This window comes from Etheostoma spectabile, chromosome 11, assembly GCF_008692095.1.
Source record: "Etheostoma spectabile isolate EspeVRDwgs_2016 chromosome 11, UIUC_Espe_1.0, whole genome shotgun sequence".
NCBI classification, from domain to species: Eukaryota; Metazoa; Chordata; class Actinopteri; order Perciformes; family Percidae; genus Etheostoma; species Etheostoma spectabile.
In genome coordinates this window covers 6,854,600-6,871,119 of record NC_045743.1, presented here as the reverse complement: position 1 = coordinate 6,871,119, position 16,520 = coordinate 6,854,600, and the positions used below count along the sequence as shown (strand labels likewise).

The 16,520-nt window shown below is 42.3% G+C and overlaps 1 protein-coding gene across 1 annotated transcript in view; it reads left to right on the top strand.

The window, feature by feature from the left end:
- Positions 1 to 16,520, top strand: part of LOC116697930 (immunoglobulin superfamily member 3-like) — a 74,714-nt gene that overhangs the window by 14,057 nt on the left and 44,137 nt on the right. Inside the window, 2 exon segments of the mRNA XM_032529565.1 lie at positions 5,028 to 5,348; positions 5,351 to 5,407. Coding sequence (XP_032385456.1) covers positions 5,028 to 5,348; positions 5,351 to 5,407 — 378 coding nt within the window.

The window sequence follows — 16,520 nt, the reverse complement described above, 5'->3', positions numbered from 1 at the left end:
CATGCTGAGAAGAGGGGAGAGGGAAATACTTTTATGTTATTAATCTTTCTCCAGAGTTTAGTTCTCTCTTTCACACATGTATGTGCAGCACATAAGTCAGTTGTACGCTTGCATATGCACTTAGTTCTGGGCATTTATGTGGTGTTCGGCACCCTCGAGGAAGCTGTCGTTTGTTTGTTTTTCCTCTCCTCTCGCCATGCGATCCCTTCCTTTGCTCATCACTACCTCGCTGTCTGAAAATCTTCACAAGATTATAGATCTGTGGAATGAGTCTAAACCTCCCTCGGGGAGATGGGACACTGACTAGGCCCATTTTTTTAGCAAGAATATTTATAATTAATACATATTTTCCTGGCTGGAACTGCTTTACTTTACCAGCAAACGTTTTTACTTTCAAAAAAGTTTTTGTAGAAAAGTCTGAACATGAGCACTTGTTTATTTACACAATCAGGGGTATTCATGATTCGATAAGGAACAACATTACATACATTTCATTATTAGTCAGTATTAATTTAGAGTTTAAAACTCAAAAAGTCAGCTGGCCTGCTTTACCCAGTGACAGTGGTCTGACAACAAAACAACATACCGGTAATTGAAACATAAGCAAGCAACCCCACAACTGCCGTCCGATTCAGATTAAACTGTTGGTAAATCCTGATTGGTGCATGGAAATGTGGGACATCTTCCTTTTTTAAGTGTGTATTGTATCGGACCACAACGCAGAAGAAGATGATTGAAAAAGTACCTTTGCTGGAAGGTCATCTCTAGGTGTATTCTGTTGTTGTCTGTACATACACTTGTGTAATTAGGGATGAAATCAAAGTAAGAAGAGGTGATGGACAGCTCAAATCTCCACATTAGCACTTCTTCACACTACTGTGAATGGCCTCTATATTACTTACACCCTGCAGTTTTTTTATTAAACACCTTTCTGGTGTATAATTTTATGTGTGAGTGATGGTGTGAGTGTGCATGCCTGCTAGTGGCCTCCCTGCTGTTTCCAGTGAGAATAAGACACTGGCCACAATGATTGGATTAGTATTTAACCCCCCTTCCACTTAGCATAATCCTCTTTGTGTGTTGTGTTGTGTGGTTGTGTGTGTGTGTGTGTGTGTGTGTGTGTGTGTGTGTGTGTGTGTGTGTGTGTGTGTGTGTGTGTGTGTGTGTGGTGTGGTGTGTGTGTGTGTGTGTGTGTGTGTGTGTGTGTGTGTGTGGTGTGTGGTGTGTGGTGTGTGGTGTGTGTGTGTGTGGTGTGGTGTGTGGTGTGGTGGTGTGTGTGTGTGTGTGCGCGCGTGTCCGTTTATTGCTCAGTATGCTGCAGCTGACAAACAGCAAGGTCAGTTAGAGAGCCTGTCCGTAATCATTCACCATTATCTGACACGTGACGCATGTTTCCTGCGTCCGGTCAACAGGCGGTGTTGGAAGCGACTGGCGGCAAAGATGAGAGATGAGACACGGAAGGGGGAAGCCAAAGAGAGTGAGGGCGGGAGAAGAAGAAGGGTAGAAAGACATCACGGTATGCAAAGATGGAGATGAGCTTAAATAATAGAAAATCCAAGGCGTTGTTCAAATATGGGCACTCGGCGACCGAGGTAGCGCAGCCAGACGTGAAGAAGTGGGAGAGGTTGGGGGCACAGGATTATTGTGGAAGGGTGGTGGAATAAAGTGATCAGTTGAAGGTCTGCAGGGTTTGGTATGTCATTGTCAGCCTTTCTAAACAGCCTGCAGAGCGATGGACACTTTGAAGTTTCACAGAGCTGCTTAAATCCTGCCTGAAAAGATGCAGAGAACTGCGAGGCACAGAGAAAAAACAGGAATATAGAGAGAGAGTGGAGGGGCAGGAAAAAGGAAGGATAGATGATGGGTAAAACATGCGGGACAGGAGTGAGTGTAATCAGAAGTAAGGAGGCAGCTTGTTTCAGGAGGATGACAAGAGACAGGCAAGCGGAGGAAAGCTCTTAGTGCGCCAACACACAGTAGGAGTGGTATGTTTTTTTTGGGGGGGATGTATGAGTAATACATTTCCAGCAGTTCTAGATGAGTAGTTGCCTGCAACAGGAGAAGCAGTGAGGCAGCGGTACAGCTCTGGCCTGATCTGTGCAGGATGTGGGTAGACTGGGCACCACCAGATTAGCACACTGACATCACTGTGAAGAAAAACAGGGAACCAAAGTCTGAGTCAGAATAGATGGTTGCCTCTTACCTAATGCATCCCATAATATTCTCAGTCAGATTCAGTCTGCATGCTTCATTATTGACTTTCTGCCTATCTCAGTTTTAGGTCCAGAGTGTTGGTGTTTGAAGATTTTGCTGTTAACTGACTTTTCAAATGCCAGTGGCCAAATATTTGGCAGGTTATGTGTAAAGATAGCATCAGGAGATGCTAAAGTTTCCTTTTAACATGTTTAAAGTTTAGAGAGAATAGATTGCTTTAATCAGTTTTCACTTTGGTATGCCACTGTGACTGAATTCAAATCCCATCCAATCCCATCAAGAGAGGCCACACATCGGGTACGTAGAAGAAATCATAGATTTATAAAGATTTTATCAGCTTATGAGTGGAATGTGTTTCAAAAAGCAAGCAGTGGACAAAAGACCTGAAGCTCAAGAGCAGGAAAAAAATTAGGACATATGATCTACAGACACACAAAGTAATGCATTCTCACGCATGGACAAACATAAATTGACTCACACTAATAACAGTGAATGAAATGTGGGGGTGTAGTGTACGTGTAAGAGGAAGTTACTATGAGAGGAGAGAGGATGTTCAAGTTAAAAAGCTGTTCTGGTAAATTATTAATGCCAAGTATTATGCCCATAGACACAGCATATCTCTTCTCTCCTCTCTCTCTCTCTCTCTCTCCTCTCTCTCTCTTCTCTCTCTCTCTCTTCTCTCTCTCCGCTCTCTCTCTCGTGCTCGCTCATAGTCTCTCACACACACACACACACACACCACAAAACACACACACACACACACAGCTGCAATCCCACTTGCTTTTGCAGACAGGAAACCGCGTACTTGTCGCTCTGTCAGGATTTTGGCGGGTATGTGTAAGTGCTCTGTTGTCTCCGGCCGCAATGAGAGGGATGTTTGTAGTTGTTCCCTGAATGGTGAATGCTCTGTGTGTTTGTGTGGTGTGTTGTGTGTGTGTGTGTGTGTATGTTTTTAGTGTGTGTGTCAATGCAAGGGGTTGAGGCAAGATTCACATATGCTGTCTACCTAAATATAGGCTACAATGCAAGATACAGAATAGTAATAATCAGTCTTCCCTAGGGGTAGAACGGTAAATTCAGCTGTGTTTGCTACAAGACTCAGACTAATCGCATGTTTTAGAGAACAATTTATGACAATGGTAGATGTTTTCTTCATTCGTCTTAAACTTCTGAGAATCTGCAAAAAGGTCTTTATTCGCAAAATGCAAACGATAAAAATAAAACGGCGTTAGTACAAGAGGTCGACAGATTTATCGGCCGGCCAATTTTTTGCCATTTTTAACATAATCGGCATCGGCCGACTTTTTTTATTTATTTATTTATTTTTATTTTATTTTTGATTTATTCAGGGCAGAAGTGAAGATATTTTGTGTTCAAGTGTTATACATTTTTTCTGATCAAAAACAAAGAAATGCTTCTGGTTGCTACTGTGTGACGCACTACTATTGTTAAAATTGTTTATTTGTTTTATTTATGAAAGTTTGCAGATTTGTTTTCTCAGACGTTTTATAAATGCTGCTAAGTGCACTTTAGTTTTTCATTGAAAACTTTATTTGACAGTTTTTTTTCTTCTTACTTGTTTTGTTTATTTAATATATTTTGTATACATTATTTATACATTATACTGTATGTCTTTACATTATATATTTTTAATTTCAGATTGGTGTTTCAAAAAATGTTTGTGTTGTTGAATTTTGCGTATCTTAAGTAATTATTAGTGTTATATTTTATCTTTCAAATAGAGGTTTAAAAACAAGCGCATATTGGCCAAATATCAGTCAAACTAAATCGGCAGCATTTATCGGCCATCGGCTGACCCTGATATCTAAAGATCGGCATCGGCCAGAGAAAAACCCATATGGGTTGACCTCTAGTTAGGACAAGGTGATCCTCATAAAAGTAATCTGAAGAGTAGAAAGGCTTACAGGGATCAAACTGAATTTGTAAATCTGGCATAGGACAGTGACAGGTATTATGATAAAAGTGTTTTAACTTCTTCAGGTATCAGGTTTGACCTCTGACAGCACAGCGTGAATTTATATAATTAGACAGCACCTTTGGGCAAAGGTTTTGTTTAAATAAAATGGATGTATACTTGGACATATAATTGCTAAGATTGCTTAAAGATTTGTGACCAAGATATTTAGGCTACTACATAGTGAGACAAAATTACTGTTGAAAAATAAACTTGCTCACGGGTGGATAAACCATTGAATGTAATAGCCACACTTTTTCAAAATTATCTAAAAAATACAGCGTGTTTCTCAGCATGTTTGATATTTCTGCACTGAAATTTCAGCCACCATATACTGGATGTAGATACTGATATTTTGGTAATGGTGTAATTATTAATTATGGATGCAGTGTTTATTTTCCTCTGCTAAAATCTGTACCCTTAGCAACTTGCACTGACCTCTCCAAACTCCCAGATGCCAATCACATCCAGTGTAATATAGCTGCAGTGTTGTCCGTTTTGTGAAGGGTTAACTTGTGAGTGCGTGTAATAGCAGTGAGCGTGTTTGGATGACAGCGGTTGAAAAGATTTGCTGTGAATGTTTCAAGTGGTTATTGGTGTTCAAAAATGGTGTGTATGTGCACATCTGAACCTCAGTGAGCACTCTCCAGAACTCTTAGCTGCACCTGTCACGCTGTTTCTGTATTTCCTTGGAGATGCGGGGTGCATAAACTCTGCTAAATATTTAAACTGCAGTTTAGTAACCCATGTTCTTTCTTTCCTCTCTCCCTGCCCTCACACCATCCTCTCTCTCTCTCTTTTTCTTTCCCCATCTCTCTCACCTCACCTCCGCCTGTAGCCGGTGTTGCCGTTGCTCAGAGAGTGGTAACTCTGCAAAGTGGACCACTGGTACGGACTGAGGGCTCTCACGTAACCATCTTGTGCAACGTGACAGGCTACAAAGAGGGGGTGGAGCAGGACTTTGAGTGGTCCATGTACCTGCCATCAGCACCGGACAGGGAGATTCGCATCGTGAGCACGGCTCAGTCAAACTATGCCTACGCCGTGTACGCCCAGAGGGTCAATAGTAAAGAGATCTATGTGGAGAGGATGAGCGGTGACTCAGCTGTGCTTCACATCACCAAAGTGCAGGCCAAGGACCAGGGTCTGTTTGAGTGTTACCACCTAATACAGACGGGCGGTACCTGGGATCCTACAGCGCACGCACCAACCTCACTGGTGAGTCTGTAAGCACACACACACACACAACACACACACACACACACACACACACACACACACACACACACACACACACACACACACACACTATAACAGATAGAAACACACAGGGGGTCCCATGTCAAAGCTGATTTGTGAGCCCCTGTTGACCCCTCACACTCTCTGTGAATCTTGCATGTGTCCTGTTGTCTTTAAGTACCCTAACTACCATTTGTAGTTTGTTGTTGTATGTATTTAGCTGTATCAAATGAGAAAGGTATCAAAACTAGATTTTGACACCGGGTCCTGTGATTAAGTAAAAATGTAGCTCCTACCTTGAGTCAGTACATATTGTGCCTTAAAGTTGCAATCCTTAAGATTTCAGTTCTGGTTGATTTAGAATTTGTATTTGAGTAAAAATAATGGAATTTGCGCTTTGAGTTTTACAGTCTGGAGCATAGACATAGAGTGAATGTTCTCTTTTGGTCTGGAGTCTTGTTGTCGATACATGAGCGTCATGTTTTCAGAATTGTGTGCATAGTTCCCTCTTTGTGTGTATACAATGGAGAATAACTGTAATACAGCATTCTTTCCAAGAAATTTCTCCATAAACACCCACTTTGTAATATTGCAAATATATAAATGTTCCAATACTGTAATTAGTGGGTCATAGGCTCAGTCACCATTGTGGCACCTCTTTCAATGATATATAGTAATTTGAGAGACGTATTCTACATAAAAATAGTCAATATTATTGCTTAAATGTTGCATATTCCAAACAAATTTACAAGTACATTTTCATCTCAGGCCATGAAGGTCTGGGGCCTGTGTCCTATGAACTTGAATGTGGTAGAGTTTTGTAAGTCCACGGAAATAAACAAGGCATAGTCACAAATAAGAAATCAATAACCAGAACCCATCCAAACACTAGCTGGGCCCTCTTTGGAAGGAGTGTGATGAGAGGAAGTGTTGCACTCCAGTTTCACACCAAGTCCCATCTATTCTGACTGGGGTTAACCAAGCTCTTTTTTTTATCTCTCTCAATCTCAATCACACACCCCCACACACACACACAAACTCACATAGCTCCTTCCCACACCTACTGAATTCTTCCCTTGCCCAGAGCTGTTTCAGTAACGCACCCGGTGTGTTGGCGTGATGTGTGACTGTTTCAAATAGTAGCATTAGTTTCCGTTTTCTACTTCTGCTCGATCTCTCTATCTTCGCTAGAGACATACAGATCTACCCAACAGGCCCGCAGTACTGAAAAAGCAGCTGCCATAGATGGAGATTGCATTCCCCTAATAACTTCATGCCTTTATCCCTGACATGGCTGACTTTCCTCTCAGGGTCGAAGTGCAAACCAAAAGATTGTTGGCTGAAAATTCAAGTTGTGACCAAGTGGATCCAAGTAACTCAGTGTGTGGCACTGTGAAAACAGAAAAGCCAATATCATTATGCTTTATGTTGGGTCTGCATTGGGTCAGGATGCAAAAACAAAAGTTATTGTGATCAGTAGGCTTGGCTTTTCATTGTGTAGGTGTTATCAGGACCTCAGCTGTTGCATTTTCTAGTATGAGCAGTATGATATGAATGTGGAGCAGAGCTCAGGCAGGACATCCTGATTGCACACCATTTATAGTGGGATGTGTCTGGTGTGTGTGTGTGTGTGTGTGTGTGTGTGTGTGTGTGTGTGGTGTGTGTGTGTGTGTGTGTGTGTGTGTGTGTGTGTGTGTGTGTGTGTGTGTGTGTGTGTGTGTGTGTGTGGAGGTGGTTGAGGGACTGTTATCTGAGTCTTTCTGTGTCTCTAACCTCTTAACCCAGTTTCAGAGGTCAGGGGCACGCGGCAGGGTCTCTCCCCTCTTTTCTTTGCTGTGCTCTTGATTCCCTCTGTGATCCCCCAACAGCTGCACTCCTCCTTGGACCGTTGTGGGCAAACAGCACTTTGTCCTCTCTTCCCCTTTCTAGCCCTCTTCCCTTCCTCCTTCTCCTGCCTTTCATTCTGTCATCTGTCTGTCTCCATTCATCAGCTCTGGCCTCTTTCTATAAATTGCTTTTGCTCTGTTGTATGAAGAAAAAAAAACTTGCTTATGCTGCCTTTGAGAATATGTGTTTCTAGGATGATGTCAAAGGACAACCACATGCAGAGGAGTATTGCTAAGGAAATATGGGAAGGAAGGAAGATAGAAGGCATGTGTCAGTGGGTGTCTAGTGGTGGGGCTGGTTAGGTTAATAGTAAGGATAAAAGCCAACTCAGTAATCTGTGTCTTGGGTGCTGCATTAAGGCTTACTCACAGGAATGTTTTTTGTCCATTGTCCTTTCTTTACAAAGAGCAGTGGGTTATTATCTTGGAACTTAATAGCTGCTGCCTGAGGATGAGAATGAACAGTTTCTGCTGTGCACCTGGGCACCGTTGTCCCTGATACTGTGACACTGTGTTTTCATGCGTTGTATTATTAGTCAAATAGAATCAGACACCACTGCTGTGCGGCTATGTGGTTGATTAACTGGAAAGATGATCGCTCTCTTTGTATTGCCACTTTTTTTGAGGAAATACGCAAACAGAAAGTCTTTTTTACCTTCTGTGAAACTAAATTTAGATTAATCAAATGGAAATGTATCCCTTCTCAGCCCTTAAGTGTCAATACTGCCTTGGGCAGTGCAGTAATATTACATGTGTGAGAATAATAATTGGCCATCATAAATATAACAAATACTGGATTATATCCACTAAATCAGGGAGAGACACAGATATCCAGGAAAAGGAGAGATTTTACATTATTTTCCTCCAAGATTTTGAATGGTGGGAAGGCAGAGTGGCTTACTGGCTATTCCGGATGCCTGTTAATGAAATATTGGCCTACATATTTAAAGCGTCTATAACTAATATTTTCAGATTAAGAATTAATCTGCATGTAATGTAAGACCTCGTAGTGACAAAAGCCACAGAGAATTATCACCCAACTCTGAATTTCCTCTTCGCTTTAAAGAGACTCATCGTGTATTTCAGTTCATAGTTTTACAGCCCATAACTGAACTGTTTTGGTTCACTCTCACTGGTCTCATCAACCTTGTTTCCAGCAGCTTTGGGCGGTTAAAAAAAAAACAAATCCCACTGTACGCTACCTGCTCAGCTCCAAACTGCAGACAGACACAGTAAGAGACTAACTGAGGAACACAGTGGAGCAGTAAGATATTTCCCTAAGGAGTTGGTGGAGACCAAAAACAGAGGTAAAGTAGGGTGATTATTAGGTTGCCAAAATTACTACTATTTACTTTTAGTACAAAATGCCCGTGAAAAACCGTCCTCTGTGTAACCCCACGTTGTCATTGCATTTTGGATCTCTAGAGGGTAGCTTAACTATACATGCTTGGAGATGTGGTTTCACATTTGCACTGCTTTACTAGATTGACAAGCTAAGAAAAGTAAACCAAACTTGAAATGTTCAATCATAATGAAGGAATATGTCTATCAAATGCCACAAAAATGCCTCAGTGTGGCACTTTTTCTGTATTTGATGTGTGTTTTGAATGACAGTTCTACAGCAGCAAGGCCTGAGTTACTGTGGCTACAGGATACAATTGGATAAATTCCAAACTCCTGTTCTGTGGTAATAGCAATCCAAAAGGATAACACAGCGGCAATGTTATCCTTTCACCTTTTCCCAGCTGCAGTGGCACCTCAGTCTGGTGGACTATGTGACCTGCGCATAGAGAAGAGTGTCCCTCTTGGTTAATGAATATAGTTAAATTCAAACAGTTTTATTTCTTTTTTTCTGAAGCCATTATTTCTCATAATCTCTTTAATAGTGTTCCTCTTTGTTGAAGCAGTTGTTTTTGCTCCACTGGCTGTGGTTTAGTGTTGCATAAGGCAAGCATTTAACCTGGGTGTTGAGAAGCTGTTCCAGGCCAATCTGAGTTTTCATTTAGATGACTAAAACAACTTTTAAACGTACACGTTCCACAAAAACAAGTTCCTTCCAAGCCTATTTTGCAGTGTCACCACGGCTTATCTCCGTTGCTTAGCACCGTCTGAGACGATTGTGATTGGTTTAAAGAAATGCCAATAAACTAGAGAATGTTTTTCTCCGGTCCTCGAATGCTATGTGGAGGAGCCAGACTCCTCCAGCTCACTTTGGAGGAGGGTCTGGCAAAGTGAGACTTCTTCCTCCTACACATCAGATTGCAGAAGAAAAGGACAACAGGCTGACATGGCCATCAAGGTTGTCCTTATCCTACGCACCATCCTGTGTGTGAGCGAGTCCAACAGCTAGCAGAAACACAAGCCCTTGCTGAGACAAGTGTCACACTGCTCTTGCTTATGAAGCTCCATTATACCCTCACTGTCCTAGAAAGCATCATTGGAGTCACCAGGTTGACAGATGTACAGATTTTAGCCTCCGCATTTGGCAGTACTCATCTATTCCCAGTCCTTTAGTAATATTTTGTAATGGAGCTTGAGAACCAAAGCCTTTGTACATTTTCAAACTGAAGTTTTCTTGCTTGTTTCTGTCATTCACTGCCACCGGAGAAGAAAAAGGAATAAAATGTTCATCTTTTCTTCCTTCTTTTTTTTTATTTTTTTCTGGTGTGACACCAGAAAAAAATTAGGTTTGGCAGCGAGTGGTTTTAAAGGAAAGAAAGTGAGATGGATGGCACTAAAAGGCAGAGATGAGGACATTGAAAAAGAGAGAAATGGGGACAGAAGGAGCATTATTGGAAATGGGTAGTGGGGCAATGCTGAATAGAATGTGTGACCAATAAATGATGAGCTCTTCCTCTTAACTTTAATGTGATTGGTTACACCTCCCCAAGGCATTACCCACAATACAACTGGCGCTATAGGGTTGTGTTTTAAATAGTCTCTGGCTGATGTGACTCCTACGGTTAATGCAGTTACAAACCACCATACAAGTTCTAGATGCAATTAGCCAGCACAAATTGAGGAGACTAAGAAAGAGACAGAAGGAAGAGGCTAGAGATGAGACCTAGGAATTTCAATTAAGGAAGAAGGAACTTGTTCCGGTAAATCATTTTCAGAACAAGCCGCAGCAAAATACCACATTTCTCTAGTCACACTTTTCATTCTTGCTAGATTTCTGGCCTACATTTTATTTTCTATGGAGAAAAGGAAACCATTTACCTGATGATAAAACTATGGCCCCACTGTAAGCTGAAAATCTGTGTAGCAATGCCTACCCAAGGTCAAAATTTAGTTTTGTGTTTCTGTTAATGAGCGTTTGCAAAGGGGGCAAAGAACAAGTGGATTTTTCTAAGCATAGCTGAGCCTGTGTACTGTTAATCATGTAGAGTAAGAGTGGCTCAATCATGCTTCTGCTGAGCTCAGCGTTGTGTGTGTATGTATGTGTGTGTGTATGTCTATTACGTGTCTCTCCCCTACCTTTATTTTCACGCGGGAGCTGGTGGTGCCAAGTTGCGCTCCTCTGCTTCACTTAATGAGATAGTACGAATGTGGAGATGTCATTTCACATTCCATCTTTTACACTGGGTGACACTGGGACCCCCCCCATATCCATCTTCTCCGCACTCTCTCATCATCTGAATCTTGCTCACTCCATCAATTCAAAGCCCCAGAGTCGATTCAGTCTGATCCCCCTCCTGGGCCCTCCAGCTGGCGTTGGTCATGCAGGTATATGGGTTTGTCAATACAGCTGCTGTTTGAGCTTTATCACAGAAGACGAGGGCACAAGGGTGGTGGAAGCACATAGCATAAGATTGTGCAGGGAACTAGTGATTGACTAAAGACAGAGGAGGGTGGATGGGAAGGAAGGGAAGTATTTTTAGTTAGGCAAACATATGGGTGAAGCCTTTGTTCACAAAGAAAGATCTGGTCAGATGTACTGAAAGAAAATAAATAAGAGAAAGTGTGGACTAATATACAAGGAAAGTTGTATCTCTGTGTCTGTTGGTATTGATTGGGAGCAGAGGCTTGTGTGTGACTTTAGCATTTTATCTACCTTGTCTCTCCTTGCAGTGACACTTCCAGCTTTCCCTGCTCCCCCTCTCTTTGGCCTTACCATAACCTCTCAATTTCATTTACTATTACATTCCCTTCTCAGTCTTTTGTGCGTGCGCACGCTTGCGTGCGTGTGTAAACACATACTGGCTCTAAGCTGTGGACCTGGCAGGACTCCAAATGGAAGGAGATTTTATCACTATTTCTGGCTTGCCATTTCCTTGCACATGTCATCTACTTTTGCAGAGAAGCCTTTCTGCTCTGTAACATTATTGCCACTCGGCCACTATACACAGCCACACACATTCACACACACGGAAACACAAACACAGTCATAGTCACACAGTGTAGCGAGCTGTCAGTCAGGACAGATGTCGCACTCATAATTGAGTCTGAGAGAGACGGTGCTGTAGTGCTCCCATGATCGGAAGACATCCTTTCTACTGAACATCACTGAAGAGGTCTTTAAAAACAGCAGATAACTGTGGTAGACAAGACAACTTCTGAATAGAATATCTAGCACTGTGAATAAAATGGCACTGCTGAACAGGGCCAACCAGACACTTTAGTTGGTCCAGTAACGCAAGCTGTGCATTACTATATGTACATGCATAGTTTGGAGACAACTGTAATGTGTTTTTGCTTAAAAGTGGGTGGGAAAAAACTATTCTAAGTTTGCCAATTGTTAATCTATCAACCTTATAGGGCCTCACAAAGGCTGTAGTAAAGTTGGGTCAGTTAATTGTAATTACATTAGAAGTGATGCGTTTTGGAAGAGCAGCTACATTTTAAACTTGCTCCTACATGTAATCATCACAAAATGGTCAAAATCACATCTGGCTTGGTGCCATCTGACTCTTGCTCCAAATATTGCTGCTAGAGAGTATGGTGGGCTAATTAGAAAGCTGTTACCATTGAACATAAATCTAAATGCTCTCGAAGCCCACAGAGACACTTTCAGGCATACACTGCCTTGCAAATTTTGGTGGTTACCCTTATGAAAATATAAATGATGTCAGAGATTCTCCCCATTTAGCTCATTGCCCACGCTACTGTGCTAGGCTAATGAGAAAGGATTTAATGTGCTAACAAATACTGTGTGTGTGTGTGTGTGTGTGTGTGTTGTGGTGTGTGTGTGTGTGTGTGTGTGGTGTGGTGTGTGTGTGTGTGTGTGTGTGTGTGGTGTGTGTGTGTTTGTGTGTGTGTGTGTGTGTGTGTGTGTGTGTGTGGTGTGTGTAAATGTTTATTAATGTTTATATAATGGGCTAAAGATGTGCTACTGTTCCTCTAGTTGATTTGATTAGCTAAGCGCTAACCCTCAGGGGCCTGCTGCCTCTTTTCTCTGGGATTAACAGAACACAGCCACAGTTTGAATATGGATTCAGCATGAATATGGATGTGAATGGATGTGTTAACGAGTGTTTGTGTTCATGTTGTTAAAATGTGTGCTAGTAAAGAGTAGAGCTTGCAGTATAATAGCCTCCAGGACTCGTGTGGTTGTGATTTTGGTCCAGGACACTCACGCTGCTGCATTGTTTGATGTTGGCGGCTGCTTTGAAGCCTTATCTGAGCACAAGTGGGACAGAAGGTTTTTCCTGGTTCAAGCTATACATCTGGTAACCCCTTTTGACACAGACACAACTACACAAACAGGCATTCAAATTCATTTACACACATTCATATGCACAAGAACATACACAGATATTGGCACTCTACCATTACTTGAGGCAGGCTATTTGATCCCAGACACGTTAGAGGTGCTGACATGAAAACTCTTTTCAGTGATGTATCTTTTCCATGGAGAGATTTGGCATTGTTAAAGAGTAACTGCACCCAGTCCAATTTTGTATTATTATTATATTATTATTATTATTATTTTGCAATGCCAATAGTGATTGGCAATGATTTTTGTGCAATGCAGCTGGCTATAGTCAAGCAAAAAAAACTGCACTCCATTTGGCTGTGCCAGCAAACTCAATGTGGCATAGTGGCAAGGGTGGGTGACATGTAAGGTAGCAGATATGGTGTAACATATCTATTGGCTGATGAATGGCACGTCACAGACATTAAATCTCTTACTGATTCTTTGAGTTGGCAGGGACATGTACCATTTTTGATTTTGATTTAACTACAACAAGCCTTAGTGACATGGCCTTTTGTGTATCTGCTGCACAAGTTCTGTGTGACAAATTGATATGGAGTAGCGGAAACTACAATCATTTATCTCAAAGCAACACTGTGCAGGTGGGGTTTGGGGGCACACCTATACACCACACCTGACCAGCTATGGTTGTGGCTGTGGTCAGGTCCTCGGGCCTGCTGCGTCGAGGAATAAACCTCTATATGTGGGCAGCCTTTCTACCAACTGAGCTATCTTGGCGCCCGATCATAGATTGTTAAGTGCAACAATGTTTTTCCTCTACACAAAATCCAGTGTGGAGTTACTGTTTGCCACCTTCCTGTCCCTTTCTTGGCATAGGCCTGTCAGTTTGGACTGCTAATACCAGTTTAATAATTAGCATCGCACCCACCTCATTTGCATGCTAATCACATCCTCATTATTTGCAATGGAAAACAGAGGTTTAGTTAAAACGTCTGATGTAATAGATTTGAGTGTGGGCTGCAGAGCCAGCCGTAGGCTGTTGAGTGCTGATGTTGAAGAGAAAACTAAAATTGGAGAAGCCTTGGAGGCTTAACTCATTTTGTGGAGCAGCATCAAGGTAAGCAAGCAGATGACCCTCAAGCTCTGTGTCAGGGATACGCAATCTAAAATCTGTTGTACAGAATCCAATAATGCACACAAACTCACAAATATCTAAAAGCTTTAGACAGGACTTTTGACTTTCACTTTTGACACACACGTGCGCACACCCACACAGACAGAGGCATGACCGGCCCCTCCCTCTCAGTTGACTGAGGTGTAGACAGCAGACATATGTTGCCACTTGCACCCTGGTGCCAGGGTGACCACCTTTTTGTGTGTGTGTGTGCGTGTGCGTGTGCGTGGTGCCTGTGCGTGTGTGTGTGTGCGTTAGGGTATGCATATGCCTAATTCCCCTCAGCTCATACAGACAGTTGCTCCATCATCTGCTGCCCTGCTGGATGGGTGCCTAGTGATTAAGTGCTGCCCACCTCCCTTAGCTACACTCTACTAGTTTTTTTTTTCTCTTTCTCTGCTGCAAAGACACTGTTTCTCATACACCAACACAACAAACACGCACCTGCTCATACTATGCGCTTCTGGCCAGCTTCCACACTCCGCAGGTCCACTCAACACTAGCCTTGCAATGTGCTCTACTCTAACTAAGTACTCTGGATCTTGTCATTGTGTTCTTGTGCAACATACAAAAGGCTTTAGATAGGACTGTATTACTGGACTTGCCAATGTACATTTTTAGGAGAGAAGCTGTGTGGAACTGGCCAGAAGACAAGTCTTTGTACACTGATTAAAACAAAGTGTTGTGTAAGGTTTACACACACACTCTCACACACACTCTCACTCACTCACTCTCACTCACTCACTCACTCACTCACTCACTCACTCACTCACTCACTCACTCACTCACACAAATGGTCAGATGGCTTGGGCTATAACTGGTTCTATCCTCAGGGAAGTCTTTAATTGGTCACAGTGCTTTACCATCTGGGGCTGGGGTGACGGATGAAGGGAGATGGTGGGAGCCCCTGTAAGGTGTAGAGAGAGAAAAAAAAGAAGGGAGGAGATAGTAAGTGGAGCACTGGGATGCAGCTTATTAGTTCTAATACTTGCACCTCCAGTGATATTAGAATCATAATATGTGTGTGTGACTGTGCGCGCGCGTTGGCAGAGCAAAACCCTGCACATGTGCTAACAACCTCCAGGACAGTAGAGATGGAATAGACAAACAGACATTCATAAGGGTGGCATCTGTATGTAGTTCTCTCTTCCTTGAGCACAGAGTGTTTGCTGCTGTAATTCAGCATAACAATAATTGGATACACGAGCAAACGGAAGACAGAAATGCTAAAGAAAGCGCATGACAGATGAAACGATGGAGAAGGTGGGTCTGCAGCTGGTGAAGATGAGAAGAGAAATGTAGGAAAAGGACTAGAGAGGAAAGGGGGGGGGAATGGAAGGAATATTTCATGTGTTTAGGCATGATGAGTAAATCTTTGATGCTCTAAAGGATTTCAGTCAACGATAGCTTTGCACACGGCTCTTCTCAAATGCTCTTAGGAAGATTTGTCTTTCATACTCCCACCTCTCTTCAGACTAGCCCGCCTCTTACGCCTTGCCTTATAATCTTCCGCTTACTCTCCATCTTCCCAACACACTCACTCAGGCTCATTTCCTGGCTGGGCCTCAGTGAGAGGTTGTGTCATATTGTGTGTGCTTGTGTGTGTTTGTGTGCGTCTTAGTTAGTGTTAAATCCTCCTCTTCTGCTTTTGTGTAAACAGTGTCTCATATTTGAAAGCTTCTTCTAACTATGGATCCGTCTCTTATCACAACATTCAGCCTTTTAACTTCACGTCACCATTCTCCTGCTACAAAAAACAAAGCCCACTTGTTCACTCGCTGCCCATCTTTCTTTTCTTCTTCCACTTTCTTTTTTTTGTTATACCTCTCCCTCTCTGCCTGTGTCATCCAGTAAGAAAACATGGAAACATGCATAACAAACTAGTGTGATTTGAAGGGTGATTGAAACATTCTTTAGACGTATTCCGTTTATATTACTTTTTAATTATTTTCATTTAATGCATATTGTACTGCTAATGCTTTTTTTATAAACGTGTTTTATCATTGAGTATATATTTATAAAGCACACAGTGATAGTAAACACATCCTTTGCCAGTTATGTTCTGTTGTATGTTCTTCTACAGAAATAATGTTAATACTTGGCACACCCCTAAGGACTGTGTGTGGTTCAGTAACCCAGTACAGCTGAGTCACAGCTCTGGAGGAAATGTTTGGGTGAGCAGAGGGGGGTGCCTCAGTCACTGTGTTGGTGCTGTGTGTGTTGTGTGTGTGTGTGTGTGTGTGTGTGTGTGTGTGTGTGTGTGTGTGTGTGTGTGTGTGTGTGTGTGTGTGTGTTGTGTGTGTGTGTGGTGTGTGTGTGTGTGTGTGTGTGTGTGTGTGTGTGTGTGTGTGTGTGTGTGTGTGTGGTTGTGTGTGT